A 19,993-nucleotide genomic window follows, 5' to 3' on the forward strand; every position below is an offset into this window, starting at 1 on the left:
TCAATTAGTCCGCATTTTCTGCTTCATGGAATGGAATTGCTCACAGCAGTTTTCTCATAAACGATCTCCCTGAACTACTTGAAAAAATTGCACTTAACATTTAGATGCAACAAATCCTAACCGTTGGATTGGTCAAGGCCCCAACATTGGTCTTTTTGATTCCCTGAGTTAAATCCTTGTGATTTCTGTTTATTGGGTTATTTTAAATTGTTAGTCTACACGACACCTATGGTTGATATCAACGATTTGAAAAATCACATTCCAATTAACTCAATACAACTCAAATCTTTAAGTGTATACGGCAACCCATGACACAGGCTACGTTCATGTATTTTGGCTAGAGGTGATTATTTCCAGCATCTATTATGAATCTTATTACAATTTACATATTAACTGATTTCCACTCAATTTATTAAAATTTGAGAATAAAAAATATTTTCAAATAAAACAAGAATTAGTTATAATTTTATTTTATTGAACTTCATCTCGAGAAAATGTTTTGTTATGAAATACAGTAAGGGCCGCTAATTGCACTTTCCCAATTATAATGCATTAATTTAGAAAAATTCTGTATTTGCCTTAAGTAATTTGTTTTTATGAGAATTTTTTTGGGCCTGGTGGAGTCTTTATCGCTTATATTTCTGGCGAATATTTTTCTGTATTCCAGTTCATTTTTGAGCAGAGGAACTACTTTATCTTCTTCCAAATTGGCATTTTTTTTTTTCGTTAATTGGTAGAACAGCCTCTGATGAAAGTAGAATTACTGGATTTCTTCTTCCTCTACCTGTTTTATTGTTGGGGTCTATATATTTCTTGTACATTCTCTCAAAATGTTTCCTACGATTCTCAGAATTTGCTGAATTCATTTTAAAAGTTTTCATTTCATTCGTTATTAGCTGGAACATTTTATTAAAATTCTCCTTATTTTATTATCTCCTTTCGGTATTGTTCATATATATCTGGAAAAATCAAGTTATTGTGAACCTTCAAGAATGTTACATTTTTGAATGTTAATTTTTAATTACTACAGAATGCTAATTTTTTTGTCATTTAATCATATTTTCCATTTCATCTGAGATTATGCCTAAAATCAAAACGAAATTTCGACAGAAAAATCTCTCCATATCAACGACTGCGAAAATCAATCTGTTGAGTACCCGCAAATATAAATCTATATCTTCTAAAATAAATAGAAACTAATTGAATTATTATAATGAACAATCTCATTTAAAAGCGAATTTTCATTGAAGAGAGAAGCGATAATAATCATTTTAGGGTGGTCTAGGGAGAAAGGCCTAGAATACTAAGGGAAAGGGATCGAAAGGTTGGTATCGTGGGAAACACACTTTTCTGCTCGTCACACAACCGACACGCGCCTATCGTCGTCAATAGTTTGCCGTTCTAACAGTGGTAGGTATTGAAAGGGGCAAGAGGGACATACTGGCAAGCTATATATGAAAAGACTAAATGAACATGGACATAAATTATTTTTAATACTCAACCATACCACCTTGAACTTTTTGTTCTTATTAAATTATTCGGAACTTTTACTAAAAATGCTGCAACAGAATAAAATCGGATTTTCTACAAACCAAATAACTTCTTGCTCATTTGTTTACTACTATAAGATAAAACTTATTTAGATTGAAAGTTATTGCATATATAGTCAATCAATGGATATATAAATAAGAGATTCAGTTTTATCTAAAAAACTGCAACCGATGCATATCGGATCACCTATAATTAATCTAAAGTGTATAACTATTTACAGGATATTGATGATTATTTACTGTGTTAGTCATCATTTGAGCTTTTTCAAAGGAGCTGTAAATTTACGACAAAATGATATAATCTTCAATTATTGTAATGTCCTATATCCTTTCTAAAAGATTTTGTTCCATGTTGAGATATAAATCAACGAAAATGAAATATCTCCGTATTTAAATAAAAAGTATAGGAAGATTCCGAGTGTTTAAATTTCTAACAGTATAGTTAACCAATAAAAAATAGTGAAATAAAACTTTTCATATGAGGTAAGATAAGGTAAGACAAAAACAAAACACCAATATTCTGAAGTGTTTAAAATCACACCAGTAAAGGCCAGGGGTCTGGTTTTTTCCACGGTGCTGATAGCCGGTAAAGCGATAAGAAGTATCAGGATGAGGACTTTTTCGATTGAATATAGTAAGGAAATAGGACAGGTCCTGATTAATATTGAATAGTCGAAATAATATTCAAGAAAACATCTATGGACAGCAGAAAAAGGAAAAGTGAAAGAGATAACGAAGAAAAAGGGACAGACTATTTCAGTAGAAGCAAAAAAACATTTAGATCACAATTGAAAATGCATGGAAATAAGGAGGAAAACCTTGAAAGAATGAAGGAACAAATAGGTGAAACTATAAACAACCTGGCAAAAGAGGTAATGGAAGAGCAAAAAGGGTAAAGATATAAAATGGACAATTAAAAAATGAAAATAAACAACTGGAAAAGACCATGGATGAAAGACTAGAGAGAATTGAAAATGAAAAGAGACAAATAATGTGGTGGTACAGGGCATCAAAATAGATAAGAGTGACAAAGAGTTACTGATTACTAGTATGGAAAATTTCATTAAAAGCGAATTAGGCCTAAAAGTACATGTTAAAGAAGCTATAAAACTAGATGGAAAAACTTGTTTAATAAAATTAGAAAATGAGAGCGAAAAAATGAATGTTATGAGGAATAAGAGGAAATTAAGAGAAAATAGAGACGAAAAAGTTTTTCTAAATGATAATTTGTCGAGGAGCAACGGAACCATACAGGAAGTAATAAGACGAAGAGCTAAAGAAGACAAAAGGGAAAGCAGGTGAAATTGGGTTTAGAAGAATGTATAGAAACGACGAATGGAAATGAGATAATGAAAAAGAGCAGTAAGTTCTTAACTCAAAAAACTGGAAGTCTTAGTGAGAAATAAATTGAATGGCAAAACGTATACGAAAATTGACAAAGACCAAAAGAAAATAAAGCAACAATGTATATCGAATGAAATAACGGCCGTAGCAATTAACAGTGACAATGAGCAATTAAAACAACAAGTGAATAAATCAAAACACAATAATATAATGATAAATATGGGGACATGGAAAGTAAAAGGTATCTACAAAGAATGTGCGATTAAAACACTTATCAAACAAATGAACTGTTAGATAAGTTGGATATAGTCGCTCTACAGTAAACTTTAGTAAACCAACAGCTAGAAGATAGTGTGCAAAGGCTTTGTATCAACATCGGATATATATGTGGCATTAGGATAAAAGGGAATAAAGAAAACATGTTTATAGTTATTATATATAGTTAAATACATAGTAATTGGAGATGCAAACGCAAAAGTTGGCAGAGAGGAAATGTATAAAAATTTAATGGGAGGAGAAAGCAAGCACGAAGATTCAAATAATAATCGACTTAGATTGATACAATTCGCCGTTGAGAGAGAGAGAAAAGACATCTGTAAAGGTACTTCGATTATCCCCAGGTAGAAATTATACAAATCAAATTAATCAGGTTCTAATACAATAGAAGTATTCAAAGCTAATCACAAAGATGAGAACATATCGTGGAGCAGACTTAAGTTTGGATCAATGAAAAAATTGAACAAGCAGTTACAACCGTCACGAAAAAAATCTCCGTCTGAGAAAATCACCAAAAAGGAGAAGCTGGCTAGATAATAAATGTGACAACAAAAAAGGAAAATTAGTCAAAAATATTGCAGAATAGAGACGAGAAAAGCACAAATGAATATAACAACTAATGAAAAAAGTAAAGAAACTATGTAGGAGGAAAAAAGAAGACAAAATAAAATTATAGAAGAAGAATATCAAAGAAAGGAAATTAAAAATTTTAGAAAGATATTAAACAAATCACAAATCAAAACGAGAGTACTACCACATATATAAAAGATAAAGAAAGAAACCTAATATGTGACGAAAAAGAAAAAATTAGAAGATGGAAAGAATATTTGGAAGAAATACTTAAGGTCGAAAATGACAGAAACGAAAATGTACTCAAAGAAATAGCAAAAGCAGAAATTCTTAAAAATCAGCTTACAGCCCTACCAAACAAAGAAGAAGTAATAAATAAGATGAAAAACAATAAAAGTCCCGAAAACAATGGAGTAACAAGAACAAATTTACAATTTACTTTTTCAGATTTGGAAAACCGAAACAATGCCAGAAGCATGGAGAAAAGCCATTATATTACCCTTTTAAAAGAAGGGAAACAAACAATTGGGAGTGAAAATTATAGAGGAATAGCGTCACATACAAAATTTTCGCATCGATTTTGAAAAGAAAATTGTAAATATATGCAGAAAAATTGTTAGGAGAGTACCGGGAAGGGTTTAGAAAAGATAGAAAAACATAAGACAAATTTTTATGATAAAACAGCTGATTACTGGTTGTTATGAATACAGCACAGATACTTTTTTTTCAAAAGAGCTTATGATAGTGTGAACAGAAAAAAATTAACCAAATATTACGGGAATTAATAATTCCAAACAAACTAATTCGACTAGTTAAAATAGGAACACAACTAATAAATTACAAATTAATAACAAGAAAAATAAACCTCTCAAAACACTAACGATTAAGACAAGGGGACCCGTTATCAACGTTACTTTTCAATCTAGCTTTGAAAGACATAATAAGAAGAACAAATATCAACAGAAAGGGCATGATATTAACAAAAGTCACAGTAGGAGTAGGTTTTTTAAATACTAATATGTTTGGCTGTCTCTCTTATTTTGATTTCTGATAAATCTCGCAAATGATAAGTTTTCACATCGTTCTGCAAATTTGACCAATAATAGACCTTTTTAAGGAAAGCAATGTTTTTTATTATACCTGTATGAGAAGTTTTAGTTTCATGATAAAAAAGTATTTTTTCTTGTTGGATGGCATTGTCTGTTACATCCTCCAATAATATATCGATTATACGTTTGAAATTTAGTGCGTACTATTGCTTACTTTTTTATTATTCTAGATAAATTAGCAATGTAGTAGTATTTTTCACGCTTATTAAGATGGTGAAAACAGAAAAACAATTGCTTATACCGTTTTCGAGTAAATAAGAAAAATAGAATATTTTTTAATATAACTACCTGTATATTTCTGGCTCAAACTTTTTCAAATTACTCACAGAATATAAAAGGTCTTTTGCAGCATTAGTCTAAAAATCTAAAAATAACCAACTTCTTAAAATTAACAAATTGGCTGTGGATATTTATTTTTTTAATGAGTTGGCTGAGACAAATCTCAAATATAATCTAAATATTTTATCACAGTATAAAAAACAAATACAAACTAGATTAAATGTGCAAAAATATCGCCATATTGTTCAATACATTTCTTTAGTACACGTTGCGTAACTTTTAAAACGGTTCTGCCGTCGATGGATGCTATAATGTATCTGATACTATCTTGAAGTTCGGCCAGATTCGTATATCTTCTTTTATAGACCTCGTTCTTGACGTAACCCCAAAAAGTAAAAGTCTAGGGGAGTTATATCAGGGGATATAGGGGGCCAACCTGTAGGACCATTTGTAGCAATCCACCTATCTTGGAAAAGTCTTCCAACAATATTCTGACTTCTCGTACCTGATGGGGAGGAGCTCCATCTTGTTGAAAATAAATTTAGTTACATGCTTCTAAATTGAGATCATCCAAATATTCTTCCAGTACCTCTGATACCATATCAACGTATCTCCTGCCTGTCAAAGTACCTCATAAAAAACTGGCCGAACTATTTTGCTGCCAATTAAACCACACCATACATTAATACTGAATTGTCTTGGCGAATTTCTTGGTTGAGCAATAAATAAATTTTCTTGACACCAATAGTGCATTTTTTATAATTAAACATACCCATATTTGAAAAATTTGCTTCGTCGGTCCCCAAAATGGATTTTAAAAAATTGCAGTTCTGCCTACACATATTTACAAACCATTGAGAAAAGATCAATCTTCTTTTATTATCACCGGGTAGTAATGTTTGCACTGGTTTGTACTTGTCGGGCACAAATTTAAATTTTATGAGAATTCTCCAAATTGTAGATAAACTTAAACCACTATCTCTTGCCGAATCTATGGTTGAATTATTTTTGTGCGCTTCAAAATATGCCTTTACATTTACTTCTACTTGTTCATTTATTATGAATTATTTCTTAGTTCTCGTTATTTCTGAATTTTCTTAAGAACTCAAGAAAATATCTTCTGTCTGGCTGATCACGTTCGGGATACTTTTAACCATATCGTTCCAATACTTGAAAACTATTTTTTCTACATGATATACGCTTCTAGCATATCGCATTTCCCTAAATGCGTGAACACCATTTTATAAAATTATAGTTTTAAATCTTAATCCACACAGACTAACACAAATTACATATTCGTTGACAGCAGTGTAATCCTCTGATGCATGAATGATTATTTTTATTGACGTACACAGCTAACTTTTCAAAAGGATAAATATCGACAGCCAACTTGTTAGAAAGATAAATAAACTAATATCTTGGTTATTTTTGAATTTACACTAATGTTGTATAGGAGCTTTTACATTCTGCAAATAATTTAGAAAAGTTTGAGCCAGAAATATACAGGTTGTTCTATTAAAAAATATTCTATTTTTCCGATTTACTTGAAAAAGGTATAAGCAATTGTTTTTCTAATTTCACCATCTTAATCAGCGTGAAAAATACTACTACTTTGCTAATTTAACCGACTTCGTATCTAGAATATTGAAAAAGTTAGCGATAGTGCGCACTTAATTTGAAACACCCTGTATATAAAATGAAAGAACCATTCTTGAAATATTTTTGACCAACTCTTAATAAAAAAGATTCAAATTGTTTATTTTTAAAATGCAATAAGTCGATTTTGGAATGAAATTTCGTTTAATTATTTTGCAAATGTTTTCAGAGGGATTACTGGGTAAAAATATATGTGATATTTGTTCATCGAAAATTTTTTTCTTTTCTGATTTTTGTTATATTGTCATTTGAATATCTGAACACGATATAATTTATATATACGTTTAATGGTTTTCTTATGTATGGAGCTCCTATTATGGGATTTTCTGTATAAGAGTGTATGGTTTCTAATTCGTCTCTTTGATTCTGGATGTTTTTATTTTAGTGTCTAACTTTGTCGGGTTTTGTTATTATATCTGAAAAAATATTGTCTTATGGTTATAAATCCGCATCTAAAGTATGTAAGATTCCATCTAAATCGGCAGTATCTAGATAATGTAGATCATTAGAATCGAAATTTGCATTGAATACTTGCTCAAAATTGCTAATGTTCGTGAAAGGAAGTTGAGAATATCGTCCATGTAAACAAGACAAATTTTATTTTGTATATCTTACAGTACAGTACGTTATCCATAACACGTTGGAAAATCGCAGCAGCGTTTTTTCGACCTAATGGCATTCGCACATATTCTTGATGTCCATTTTTGACATTTTGGATAGAATTTAGATATACTTCAATTTGGTGGAATCCAGAAGCCAAGTCTAGGGACTTCTTCCTAATTTGTCATCTATTGTATTTTCATTTAGTTTTCTGAAATCTGTTACTTTTCGGCATTTTTGTTTTCCAGACGCGTCCATTTTCTTTCAAACGATCCAGACAGGGGCGCACCAAGTACTAAATGAAAGTCTTATTATGCTGTCCTCAAACATTTGAACTATTTCTCGTTGAACTTCGGCTTTTTGTATATAGGGATACCTATATGATTTTGAGTATATGGGTATTTCATATTTTGTTTTTATTTTATGTTTGTCATTATCGGTGAAAGTTAATTTTTCATTAGGTCTACATAATACTTATGGAAATTGAAAAATAAGTTTTCTCAATTTTAGTTTCTCTTCATGATTAAAATGATCTGATCTGATCTGAAGGTCTAAATTGGTATTGATTCTTTTTAAGACTACGGAGTTGGCGGGAATTTCAATTTTTTGTAACTTGATGTCTTCTCAATGGTAAAGAGGTATTCTGCAAATAGAGCTAATTAAATAACCATTGTTAAGATTCCGTAAAAACAGTCGTGGAAATTATAAAGAATGAATTCTAGTTCTTCTAGTAAATTAAATTCTTTTAACAAGGGTATTTTGCTTTATATTTTGTTTTTGTATTATCGGTACATGTTTTTCAAGTATGGTTCGAGTGAAATATCTTGTTAGAAAAATTTTGTGAGTAATTTTAAAGGTGGGTTTGATATTTGAATGTAAGTAACGTAATCATTTGAAAGCTGTTTATGTTTGATACTGATTTGTTTCAGAGGCTGGTATCGAAAAATTTTCTTTATCGTTAAGGTCGGTTTATCATTCGGTATTTCGTTTGTATTATTATATATATATATATATATATATATATATATATATATATATATATAAAACGATTATTTAATATGTCGGAAAAACGATTTTAGAATACTAAGATATCAAAATATTATATCAATAGCTGGAAAGCATCCTAAACAATAATATTCCTTCTAGTGAGTTCATGCAATAAAAGATTATCTTTTCAAGATATTATAGAAGACCCTGTACAACAAAACTATACCAATGTTTCTTCAAAATGTTTTTCATTTCATGTAATCATAAATACTTTTACATATTTATCAAAAATATTGGAATATATTGATAATCATTTAAAAATAAGAACAAGAACATCATTTTAATCACATTTTTTAACTTGCATTATTTCCGCTGTTAAACTTATAATTTTCTCTACAGACTCATCAAGTATAATTTGAGTGTAAGATCGTCTAAGCTCGACAGTAATCGACTAAAAAAGTGTGCAGACTGACTTAACTCAATACTGCGTTGCGCGATCTGCTAAAATCAGTTAGAAACACATTTTCGAAAGAAAAAAAAAAGAGATCGTGTATGGTGGTGTTACCTTTACCCTAACCCCGTCTACAAAATGTCGGGAGACGTACAACCGAGGAAAAGAAAGGACAAGAAAAAAAGAAAAGGTATTGCGTTAATGATATTAGTTTATTTTTAGCTACGAACAGCACGATGATATTCTATTTTTGTTCTCATAGTAAATTATGTAAACCAATTTTTTAATTTTTAGACGATGGAGACCAAATTCCTGAAAAGCTCCACGTTCCTCTTCTTACTAATAATAATTTAAATAATGAAGATGTTAACATTCACCTTCACAAGGATGAAGGGACAGGGGGTGGAATTTGTGCGAAGTTTGTGTTTTTCATTTTATTCTCTGCATTAACTGTACTTATTGGCCTTATAATTACAGAGTATAGAGGACTGACAGATCGTGAGTAAAGATTTTATCTATTTATGAGTGCTTTAGATAATGTTTACCATTTGATAAAGTAGTCGTTGGATAATTTACTATTTTTTTATCCGAACTGCAATGTATAATAAATACTATCCATATTACTTCAAGAATATTTATCTTATCAGTTTTTTTGATAAAACGTAAAAAATTACATGTATTTGAAATAATTGATGTGACTAATATCAAAATAATCTTAATTTTGTTGCAGTTTCATGTACTTAAATTTACAGAATGTATACATATTGTGATAAAAAAGAGATCATGAACTAAACCACGTATTATAGTACAAATTTTAACACAAATGAAGCTCTTATTCAACATTATAATCTATTTTTCCAGTAAGCATTAACTTTCGTAAGGAAAAGCAAATGAAAACAACAAAAATATTGAATTCCTTTAATCTCCTTGAATTTTTTATTGGTATTTACAAATATACTTGTTTATTTATAGATCATAATATTGTTTCCTAGTACTTTTTCTAAAATCCAGTCATATTTTTGTTATTCAAAAATTCTGAGTATCAAAAAAATATATATTTGTAGATTGACCTTTTGCTAGCATACTTATCAGGTACAGTATTAACAGAGAAACCCAAAACCTTCCATAAACCCTCACAGCACCTCAAAATGATTAAGATAAGAAGTATTGTAATGGCACCTAAATACTCAACACTTATTGCCATAGATACATACTTTCAAAGTATTGTTGTCAATAATAGTGTGAATGAAATATAATAAATCTTTTATTCTTCAAGAAGAGTAATGAGATTTTGAGTGATTAAAGAAGCCGAAAGTTGTTGCGACTCACTTAATAATTTGAAGAAGATTCAAGGAGCAACAAATTCATACTTATCATTTAACAATTGATCAAAGATTGCGTGATCTTACGATTGAATGTAAAAGTACATTCGAAATGTCAATTTAATGAATTATATTTTGTTTACTGATGAAGCTATTCATACGAAATACCTTACAAATTTGAAAGAAAACTAATACAAAATGTCATTGATCACTAAGAGGAATTTGTAATGAGTCCTCAGATGAGATAAACTCCTCAATCAAAGAAAAGTATGAGGATTCGATTTGATGAAGCTCTAGTTTGCAATACACTAACGAAATAAGCGAATCTTTTTGAACATAACTTCTTGCATTAAATTGATAATAATTGTTTTACTTAGGAGAGATGTTCTGTGTAGAAATATTAGATTGATTCTCAAAAATATTTTTTACCCAGGCTTTACTTAATACCTGACCCAACTCTTATTATTTCGTGTCACCTACATAAGCGTAAAAGTTATACATCATTATTAACATAGATTTATTTTTTAGTTGAAACGACAGATCCGAATTCTAAATTTTCTCAGTTATTTGAAGGCTGGGTTGACTCTAATAGTCATGATGATCACGATGAACACGTTTTAGATGCTATCGATGGTGACCATGTCGAAAATCACGGTGAAGATCACAACGATATTTCATACGAAGAAGATCTTGGCGATTATGTAGACGAAGAAGGTAATGAGGATCATTCGGATGAAGATGATCATGAAGATGAAGAATTAGTTGATGCTAGGAATCGCAAAGAGCAAGATGAGAATAATGAGGAATTAGAACCTATAGATGACAGTTATGAAGATGAAGAACCTGAAGAGGAGGATAGAGAGGAAATAGATGACGAGGAAGAAGATGATGAGGATATTGATTCCGTAGAGGAAGCTAAAGAATTCGTTGCTTCTGAAGAAGATGATATTGAACAAGATGAGGATGAGCCTGACGATAACCAAAATGAAGATTATAAGCATAAAGAACTGGATGATAATGAACAAAAAGATTTTAATGAAAACGATGAAGATGACGATCAAGACATAGAACAAGATGATGAGGACCAAGAAGATGATAGACTTGTTTCTGAAGAAAAATTGGCTGATGATAAGGATATTGATAGCAAAGAGGGTGATCTTGATCTTCATCAGGAAGAGGAACTAAATGAAGATATAACTTCCGATAAAGATAGCAAAGAAAAAAGTCAAAACAATAACGATGTAGATGATGATAACATAGATGAAAAAAAAGAGGTTTGTTTATTTTTCATAATTTTGTGTATTTTTATTTTGTTTACTTCAAATTAACTGATTGTTACCTCTTTTAATAGTCTTTTTGTTTCGCCTCATTTTTCCAATTCCTGACCTTGTTCTAGAAATAAGAATTTATTTGTTTTCTTACTTTTAATAAAAAATAGAAATATAAAAAAAAATTTCTTTTTGATTATGGTAATTTCTGATTCATATCATAATTGTTTTTTGAATCAGTGATTATCTGATTTTTGATGATTGGATAATAATAGAAAATAGAAAGTATATTATCTTTTTTTTGAATATTCGTCATCAATTTAATTTTTAGTTACACAATTGAAAAGTTACCATTGATGGATTGAAATAGCTTCGAATGTAACAGAAATTTATGTGAACTTAAATTTGTCAGTATAAAAAATATGTTATATATATACTCTTCGTGAGAAATCCAACAAAATGTATTTCAACGCGGGAAAATGAATCACCAATTTATTTATTTTAATACACCTCGAAATAAAATTTACTTATTAATAACATGACAAGTAACTAATCGCTGACTGTTCTTGAAAATTGAGTGATAGAGTAAACTATTTTAATAAGCAAATTTTAATCAGCTTCTCGTTATGAGATCCTCTGGAAAAGATAACATAATTATAAAAATAGTTGTGGATTCACATCAGAAAGAATAATTTAAATGAATAGAAGTTTCAATCAACAATTAAATAAATTTTGTAGTGTTATAAAATATGTCAATAGACGATTTAATGTCTTAGGAAAATATACAGCTGAAATCAAAAACGAAGGAAACTGTTGAACAAGACCAAGAAAAAATAGAAAATGGCAGCGTAGAAAGTTCCGGTAGTAAGTATAAAAATTTTTATTTTTTAGTTTCCAAACACCATCTTAGCTCATTTTGAACTCGTTTTGGTAGTACCTTTTTACCACTTCTATAAGGATCTTAGTTGCTTGTGCTATAGCTTATTTGAGTACATTAAATACATAAGTTCTTGATTTTTGACTAAATTTTATATAAATAAGTAACATTAAAATACATTTTGTGAAACTACATTCTGAGAACATATAATTTTAAGTTTAAGTTTAAATTTACTCCAATACTGTAAATCAGGAAATGCAATATTTACAAAAAGCATTTATTTTATAGTGGCCGTGAAAATTGGTGTTGGGCTAGCCCTTCTAGTGGTTGCGCATCTCGTGTTGGTAAAAAAATGGAGAAACGGTTAGTAGAATGCATGTAGATGTTGAGTTAAGATTCAAACCTCAAAAGTGGTAGATTAATTCAAAAAATAACAGTTCATTTCCGTCTGTTTTAATTTGATGTAGTTATCTCCAATATTTCCCATAGGCAAAGTTATTAAACTACTTACTTGTATCAAGTAGGGGGATAACTATTTATCACTCCAAGTTAAACTTCATTGGTAAAAAACAACATGTATGAAGTGAACAAAAGTGAACAAAAATAGCGTTCTGAGTACTATTGAGGTTATGTAAGATTTTTAAAAGACATTTTCTTCGTTTAAGTGATTTAGTACTATTCAAACTCTTCAATATGAGAGTTGCGAATTCCAATTACGATTTTTTGTACACAATAAGCTCAAATAATGCCATAATTAATAACATTAAATAAATTTTTTCGTTGGATATTTCCTTTTAAAAATTTGTACATGTTAACAACAATGACCAGATCAATATATATATATATATATATATATATATATATATATATATATATATATATTTATTCGATTTTCTCGTTTCATGTGATAATCTACATCTTTTAAGGTTAGATAGTCATCCGCCTTTTTGCTTCTGATTATTCATTGCCACTAACACCATTGCATTTCCTGGTAAGTACTAGGCTTTTGAAATATAATTTGTAAATGTTTTGTGTAATTTAACACTGTTTAATTTGTCCTATAAAAGCAATGATACATTAGGGAATAGTCCTCATTGAGAATAGTTGAATAATCATATTGCTTTTAGAGGGTAAATTTTATTAGATAAAAATTTTGAATCATCCGAAAATTTTAAATAGCTGGTGATGACACGCTGCCATTCGATAAACCACCTCCAGTAATCCAAGATCGAAGAAATACAATAATTGTCCCTCGAGCATTCAAAGAAGTAGAACCAGATATGGAGCAGGTTCAAGAAGGTATTTTAATTAATAGCTTCGAAATATTTCAGTATAATAAAATGTCAAAATTCTTGTTTCTATCAAGTCTAATTAAATAACATTGAAATTGAACATAATAATTTCGATGAACAATAATTTCAATAAACAAAAAAACATACTACATTTATTCATGCAAATAATTGCTGACTGATTTTAGAATAGGGAGATTGGAAATAAATATTATGACATTTTGGTGCTCCTATTCTTATATATCGCGCCTTTGTGTATAAAATGGCGGTTCTTTCCTTATTTGGAGGTATTATTTATCCTAATGTTAGTTTAGAGTTACTTCATAGTTCATACCTCACTCACAAAGGAGGTGTAAAAATTAAGTGATGAGACCAATTTTTCAAATTCAGTGTACTTCAAAGAATTTCCTCTGGAAGTCAAGCAACCTTCCACACCACAACTCGGATACCGATATAATTTTCATTCGCTCACGTCAGATAAGTAAGGAGGATGAGAGGCCACAGGAACGAATTTATTATTAAAAATCTGGTTTATTGAAATTGCTGTGTGACAAAAGGCATTGCCATTATGCAATCAGCAACAATCAGCATGCATTTTATCTGTGACTTGCTCATGTTTACTTATTTATTCAAATGGCTTTCTGGAACCATTTTCGCTCAGATCTTTCTCTCTCTCTCTCTCTCTCTCTCTCAGTAGACCCGCTAGAGCAGTGGCTCCCAACCTTTTATGCCTGGCGACCCACCTTTTGATGTTTTTTTATTTTAGCGACGCATCCCCACCCGTTTATATATAAATTTATATATATATATATATATATATATATATATATATATATATATATATGTTTTTTGTACATCATATATATTGCAAATAATTATTGGCAAGTAAGAACTGGCAAAAATTGCACTAAATATTTGTTTACAACCCACTAATAAAAAATTACTTCGTTATGATCAATTTTGATGCTGAAGAATCAGTAAATTTTTGTATTTTTTTACAAAAGCCTTGCCGCGACCCACCTACAATCCGCCTGCGATCCACTGGTGGGTCGCGACCCACCGGTTGGGAAACGCTGCGCTAGAGTATATCAAAGTTTTTCTTGTGCTGTATTCTGAAGCAGCATCTGGCAGAACACCGTTGCTCGAGATTATGTCATTAACTTTTTGAACACACTTAAAAATATAGTTTCACAAAAATAATGTCGACGCACAAGTCACTGAATCGAACAAGTGGAAAATCGTAGTAAACATCACGTGTCCATCTGCTACTTCTCCAAGGCGCGTGCTTTCAGTGTTACCGTATCGAACGCTACGTTGCGAGTATCATCATTTCATTTCCATATCTCGTAAAAAATGACTCTCACAGTACTTTCGGCTAGATCATCTCTGTAAACGGTTAACTATTCGAGATGAGGCTATAGGTTTGGGAATGCAACATGTCAGACCTAATACTGTTCAATTGCGTATGACTGTTTGTTAGGAGATAAAAGATTAGATATAAAGTATGTTGTACCTTCAGTTTTTGGAATTAGCTCTGTCCACATTTCGATATAGTTTGCATCTTTTTACAGTCTATATGTTTTATTTGGTAAATACATCTTGGTTCTTGACTTATGTTTCACATATATTTGTCACGTGATACAGATCTTAAGTTTACTACTCCCTTGCTACCGGTAGAGGGGTAATAGATATATGATTATTCCCGGGTATTAAAACTTATGAGTTATCTCATATCCTAGAAGATTTCTGTCATGATTCATGTTTATTCAAAATAATTGAGTATCTTCATATTTGCTATTATAAATTTTGTTGAAATTCCAACCCCATTTTTTCTAAGTAGTTTTAATTGTTTCATTTTTAAGTCAAATAATTAATGGAATAAATTATTTAAAAAAAATTACAGGAAAAACTATTGGTTCAAAAAATATAAGTGTTAACTCATAATCAAATAAAAACAGGACTCAAATAAATATAAACATTCCTTGTAATAATGAAGAATGTCACGGTTCTGTTACATGATTTGAATTAAAAATCTTCACAACCTCCAATCCCCATAAATTACAAAATAATATACCCTTTATTGGATACTTAATTAATGGTACTGAAGTAGAGATATGAACATCTGTGTAGATCAATTAATTCTTTTCGTTGATTTGCAAATATTTCTCCCTATTTTAAGTTCATGTTCATCACACGATCCTATTATTCGTAGAATCCGCATTGTAATGAATTTTCGACTAAACTTCCAACACAGGATAAGATAAGTGAAATATCTCAGATATCACAAGACCTTTGAAAAAATTTTACGAACAAAAAATTACTACACTATCTGTAAAAAAGAAATTTACCCATTCTCTCTATGGGGTTAGGCAATATACAATGGATACATCTTCAATAACTGGAAAAAAATATTTTTGCTTTGTTTATAGACTTTCATACTTAATACAATTATAACATTGCTCTTGTCACAATGTACAATTTTAGCGACAAATTCCTTTATTGTATATTTTTTAGAATTTTGGTTGTATAAAAAACGTACAATAACAAACATCTCATTTTTTATTGCTAAACTGTTGATTATTCTTAATTGTTTCTTGTTGTCTTTTTCTTCTTCAGATTCATTCTTTTCGTTACAATCGTTCTCATATTCACTTTCAACCGAAATTAAATGAATTTCGTTTGATGCGCTAGCTTCTATCTCATTGTCTATGTTATTGGAAGCACACCCATGGGCTGTAGTTGAGTATTGATATTCTTGGCCGGTATGCCTTCTAAAATCGATGGGTCGTTGGAGGCCCATTGTCTCATTGTTAGACCTGGGACAGGATTTTAATCATTTGTTGTATAATGAGTTTTGCTAGTTCCTTATTTTTGGCTCCACTGATAAAATCGTCGACATAAAAATCTAACAATAATGTCGCGACTAGAGGATACATTTCACCTAAATCTTCACTTAGTTGATGTAAACAACGAATTGCTAAATAAGGCGCAAAGGTAATACCAAAGGTGATAGTATTCAATTCGGAAATCTGTGATCTATTTTTACTTTTCCATCGTCAGTTCTTATGTCATGTCTAGTTTTTTGTCTGTTCTAACAGTTTTTTAAGTTTTTTCCCAAAAAGGTGTTTGTTTAGGTGAGCCCCAGATATGATTGTGGGTATTAAAATCTCCCACTATTAACTGAGGAAATGGAACTTGCTCTAATAGCTCAGTAATCTCTTCTGTCATAGGCTCGTTTTTTGGGGGAATATATATGTTACACAAAGAAAAGTTCAATTCCTGTGGTAAGGTGGATTGGTGTGACATCTATTGTATTTTTGATATAGGTCGCTATCCTTCCATAAGCTATTCTAGCATTTTCTCGATTTGTAACAAAACAACTGTAATTTTTCAATTTATTAATTTTATTTTTAAAATTCGTTCCTTGTTGATAGATTATCACGGGTTTATATTTTGAAATTATTAGTGGTAGGTTCTCTAAATGGGTACAATAGTCATTTATATTCTATTGAATTAAGGTGTTGAATTTTAATAAAAGGTAATAGGTTTCAATTGAGGTATCGGTCTCCACTTCGATTTGGTTTTCGGGTTTTATCTGTTTGAGAATTTTGTTCCTTATTCAAGTGCATTTGCTTTTGATTTTTCTATCTTTTAAATAAGGATATATTGTGGTAAGTAGTTCTGCGACTTCTGTTATTTCGTCGGTATAGATTTTTACAATACTAACAGGGTCTGTGCAGTCTTCGGAATTTGCAAATAGATCTATAAGCTCTTCATACGTTAAAGGATAATAAGTGCCTGTTTTCTCGAAAAGTACTTTAGTGTGACTTAACATTTCTTCTAAGGTTTTTTTTTTATTTAGTATTTCCGGACTGTTTAATTTTCTTCTCGTTGTTTTTTGGTTTTGTGAAAGTAAGTGGATGTACAGATGTTGTGGGGGACGGCGAGAGTTCTGCTGCTGTTTTTTTATTCTGGTTGTTTCAATTTGGCTTTTTTCGACTGTCAGTGAGCATTCTCCACTTTTTTCGATGTAATTAGCTTCATACTCATAAGTGTTAGAGGTTTGTGGTTTGGGAAACTGTTTCGCTGTTTGGGTATTTGATTGTTGATTTGATTTGATATGTTGTTTGGTACTTCCTTAGGTTGATTATTGACCAATTTTTTTGGTGTCATTATGGTTCTTGGGTATGAGTGCCTTGAGGTACTTATTGTGTTTGGGCAAGTTTTTGTGGTATTTGTGGATTGTTTGCACTGTAAGCATTCTTGATTATCAATGGGCAATAGTGGTTTGTTCGTATGTGATTAAAAATGAATCAGGAAAACATTGGTTGTTCAATGGAGATATAAATATTGTCTTCTAAAACTTAGAATATGTTGAAATGCTGGATCTGATATGCCTACTCGCAGGAAGGATAAGGATGAGAGAGTATAAATTTCTAGTTTTTTTAGTTCCAATTCAAGAACTGAGTGGGGGATAGAGGAGCAAACATTGGATAGGATAAATTTTTGAATTGGGGTTATTAGCCAACGCGCCTATAGTTGTTGTTGGTTAATTTGGATTTTACTGTGATCGCTTATAAATGTATTCACTAAATTTTTATTTACCAAATATATAAATATTCCATTATTAGATAGCTTTAAGAAAAAAATTTTATTGCTCGGTTGTATTGTTTGACTTAGAGCCTTAAGGTAATCTTATAACCTAGTGTTTTCGATGGCATCAAATAGGATAGCTGGATTTCCATATGGAAAGTTGTTTGTTTTAGTTGGTTGGTTTGCTACTGAAGAGTATGATTTCGGTTGTTGATTTATATTTTCAGTGGGAATATACTCATTTTGAGGTATATTGTTATCCTTTTTTGAGTATCATTTCAATTTTTTAGTACGGATCTGACAAAATACTTTCTACCTGGTATCAAATCAAGATTTAATTTTAGTTGAATTCTCAATTTTCTATTTATTCCTGTTTAATAAAAACTGGAATTGTTACTGTTTGTTTTGATTCACTTTGGAATTACACTAATTGGTCTTCTGATAATACTTGTATTCAGAAGCGAAACGTCAAGATATGATAAATTCTAATAAAAAAATCAATCTGATCTGAGAGCTCAAGAAATTTTAATAAATAATATATATATAAATATTTATATATATATATATATATATATATATATATATATACGAGCAACTGTTAATTGGAATATTACAGCGAACCTGCAACGTCTCTAGACCTTTCAAAGAAATGTTTCTTCTTGCTCTGTAAACCAGACCTCCACAGCTTTTATAACCTCCTCATTGGAAGAGAATTCACGAACTTTTTTCAATTGAGGAAAAAGATGATAGTCGGACAGAGCCAAATCTGGTGAATAAGGGGGTGTTCTAGTAATACAAACCCTAAATCACGAATTTTTTGCATGGCAACATGAGATTTGTGTGCGGGGGCGTTGTCCTGCAAAACCAAAACACCTTTGGATAGCTTTCCGCGTCTTTTCTCTTTAATTTTATCCCGTAGAGTGATCAGTAATGTCGAATAGTAATATCCAGTTATTGTTCTACCCTTATCCAAAAAATCAATCATGATTACTCCATGGCAATCCCAAAAAACTGAAGCAAGAACGTTTCCAGCAGATTTTTGGACACGAAACTTCTTAGGTCTTGGAAAACCAGAGAGTCGCCATTCCATCGATTGTTGCTTTGTTTCTGGATCGTAGAAATGTACCCAAGTCACATCCATAGTAACAATTCGGTTTAAAAAGTCTACATCGTTTTCAAATCGAGCACAGATCGAACGCGATACTTCTACCCTTACACGCTTTTGGTCAACATTCATTTTGCAGCAATTTTTCTCGTGTCCAAACTGACGTGAACTATATGATGAACACGTTCGTATGAAATATTCAGTGTTTCAGATATCCATTTTAGCCCAATTTGACGGTCTGATAAAATCATGTCATGAACTGAATCGAGATTTTCGGGACTGACCCAGAAACTGGCCTTCCCGATCATTTATCATCTTCAATGGCAAATTTACGGGGACTGACACAGAAATGGAAAATTTACCTCTTTTGAAGCTTGTAGTCCAATTTTTCACGGTCGCATACGAAAGACATTGCTCACCAAGGGTATTAAGCATATCTTCGTAAATCTGCTTACCTCTTAACCCTTTTAAATACAGGTACTTGATGATAGCTCGATACTCCAATTTTTCGATTTTCACAGTTTCGGTGGACATCTTTTTTCTTTTAATTTATGTATTCATCGTTTGGGACTGAAATTATGGTCAAATACAGTATAAAATATGTATAAATGTAAAACAATAATAAAATTTTACTCACGATAATTAATAAAGATTTCCGGTTATTTTTGATAATGTTTATGCTTCTAAAAAATTTTAAACTCATAGAATTCAAAATTC

General features: G+C 30.7%; 1 protein-coding gene across 3 annotated transcripts in view; it reads left to right on the top strand.

Annotated features, from left to right (window-relative positions):
• The window catches only part of LOC130899676 (aspartyl/asparaginyl beta-hydroxylase), a 114,891-nt gene that overhangs the window by 81,286 nt on the left and 13,612 nt on the right, over nt 1-19,993 (top strand). Inside the window, exons 2-7 of one of the 3 annotated variants that reach the window (XM_057809804.1) lie at nt 8,771-9,012; nt 9,117-9,320; nt 10,673-11,418; nt 12,189-12,276; nt 12,578-12,652; nt 13,469-13,588. In XM_057809804.1, the coding sequence (XP_057665787.1) occupies nt 8,961-9,012; nt 9,117-9,320; nt 10,673-11,418; nt 12,189-12,276; nt 12,578-12,652; nt 13,469-13,588 (1,285 nt within the window). In that variant the 5' untranslated portion in view covers nt 8,771-8,960. The remainder of the gene's footprint in view (nt 1-8,770; nt 9,013-9,116; nt 9,321-10,672; nt 11,419-12,188; nt 12,277-12,577; nt 12,653-13,468; nt 13,589-19,993) is intronic. The other 2 variants (XM_057809812.1, XM_057809821.1) reach the window with 2 other exon arrangements.

This window comes from Diorhabda carinulata, chromosome 1 (assembly GCF_026250575.1).
Source record: "Diorhabda carinulata isolate Delta chromosome 1, icDioCari1.1, whole genome shotgun sequence".
Lineage (NCBI taxonomy): Eukaryota > Metazoa > Arthropoda > Insecta > Coleoptera > Chrysomelidae > Diorhabda > Diorhabda carinulata.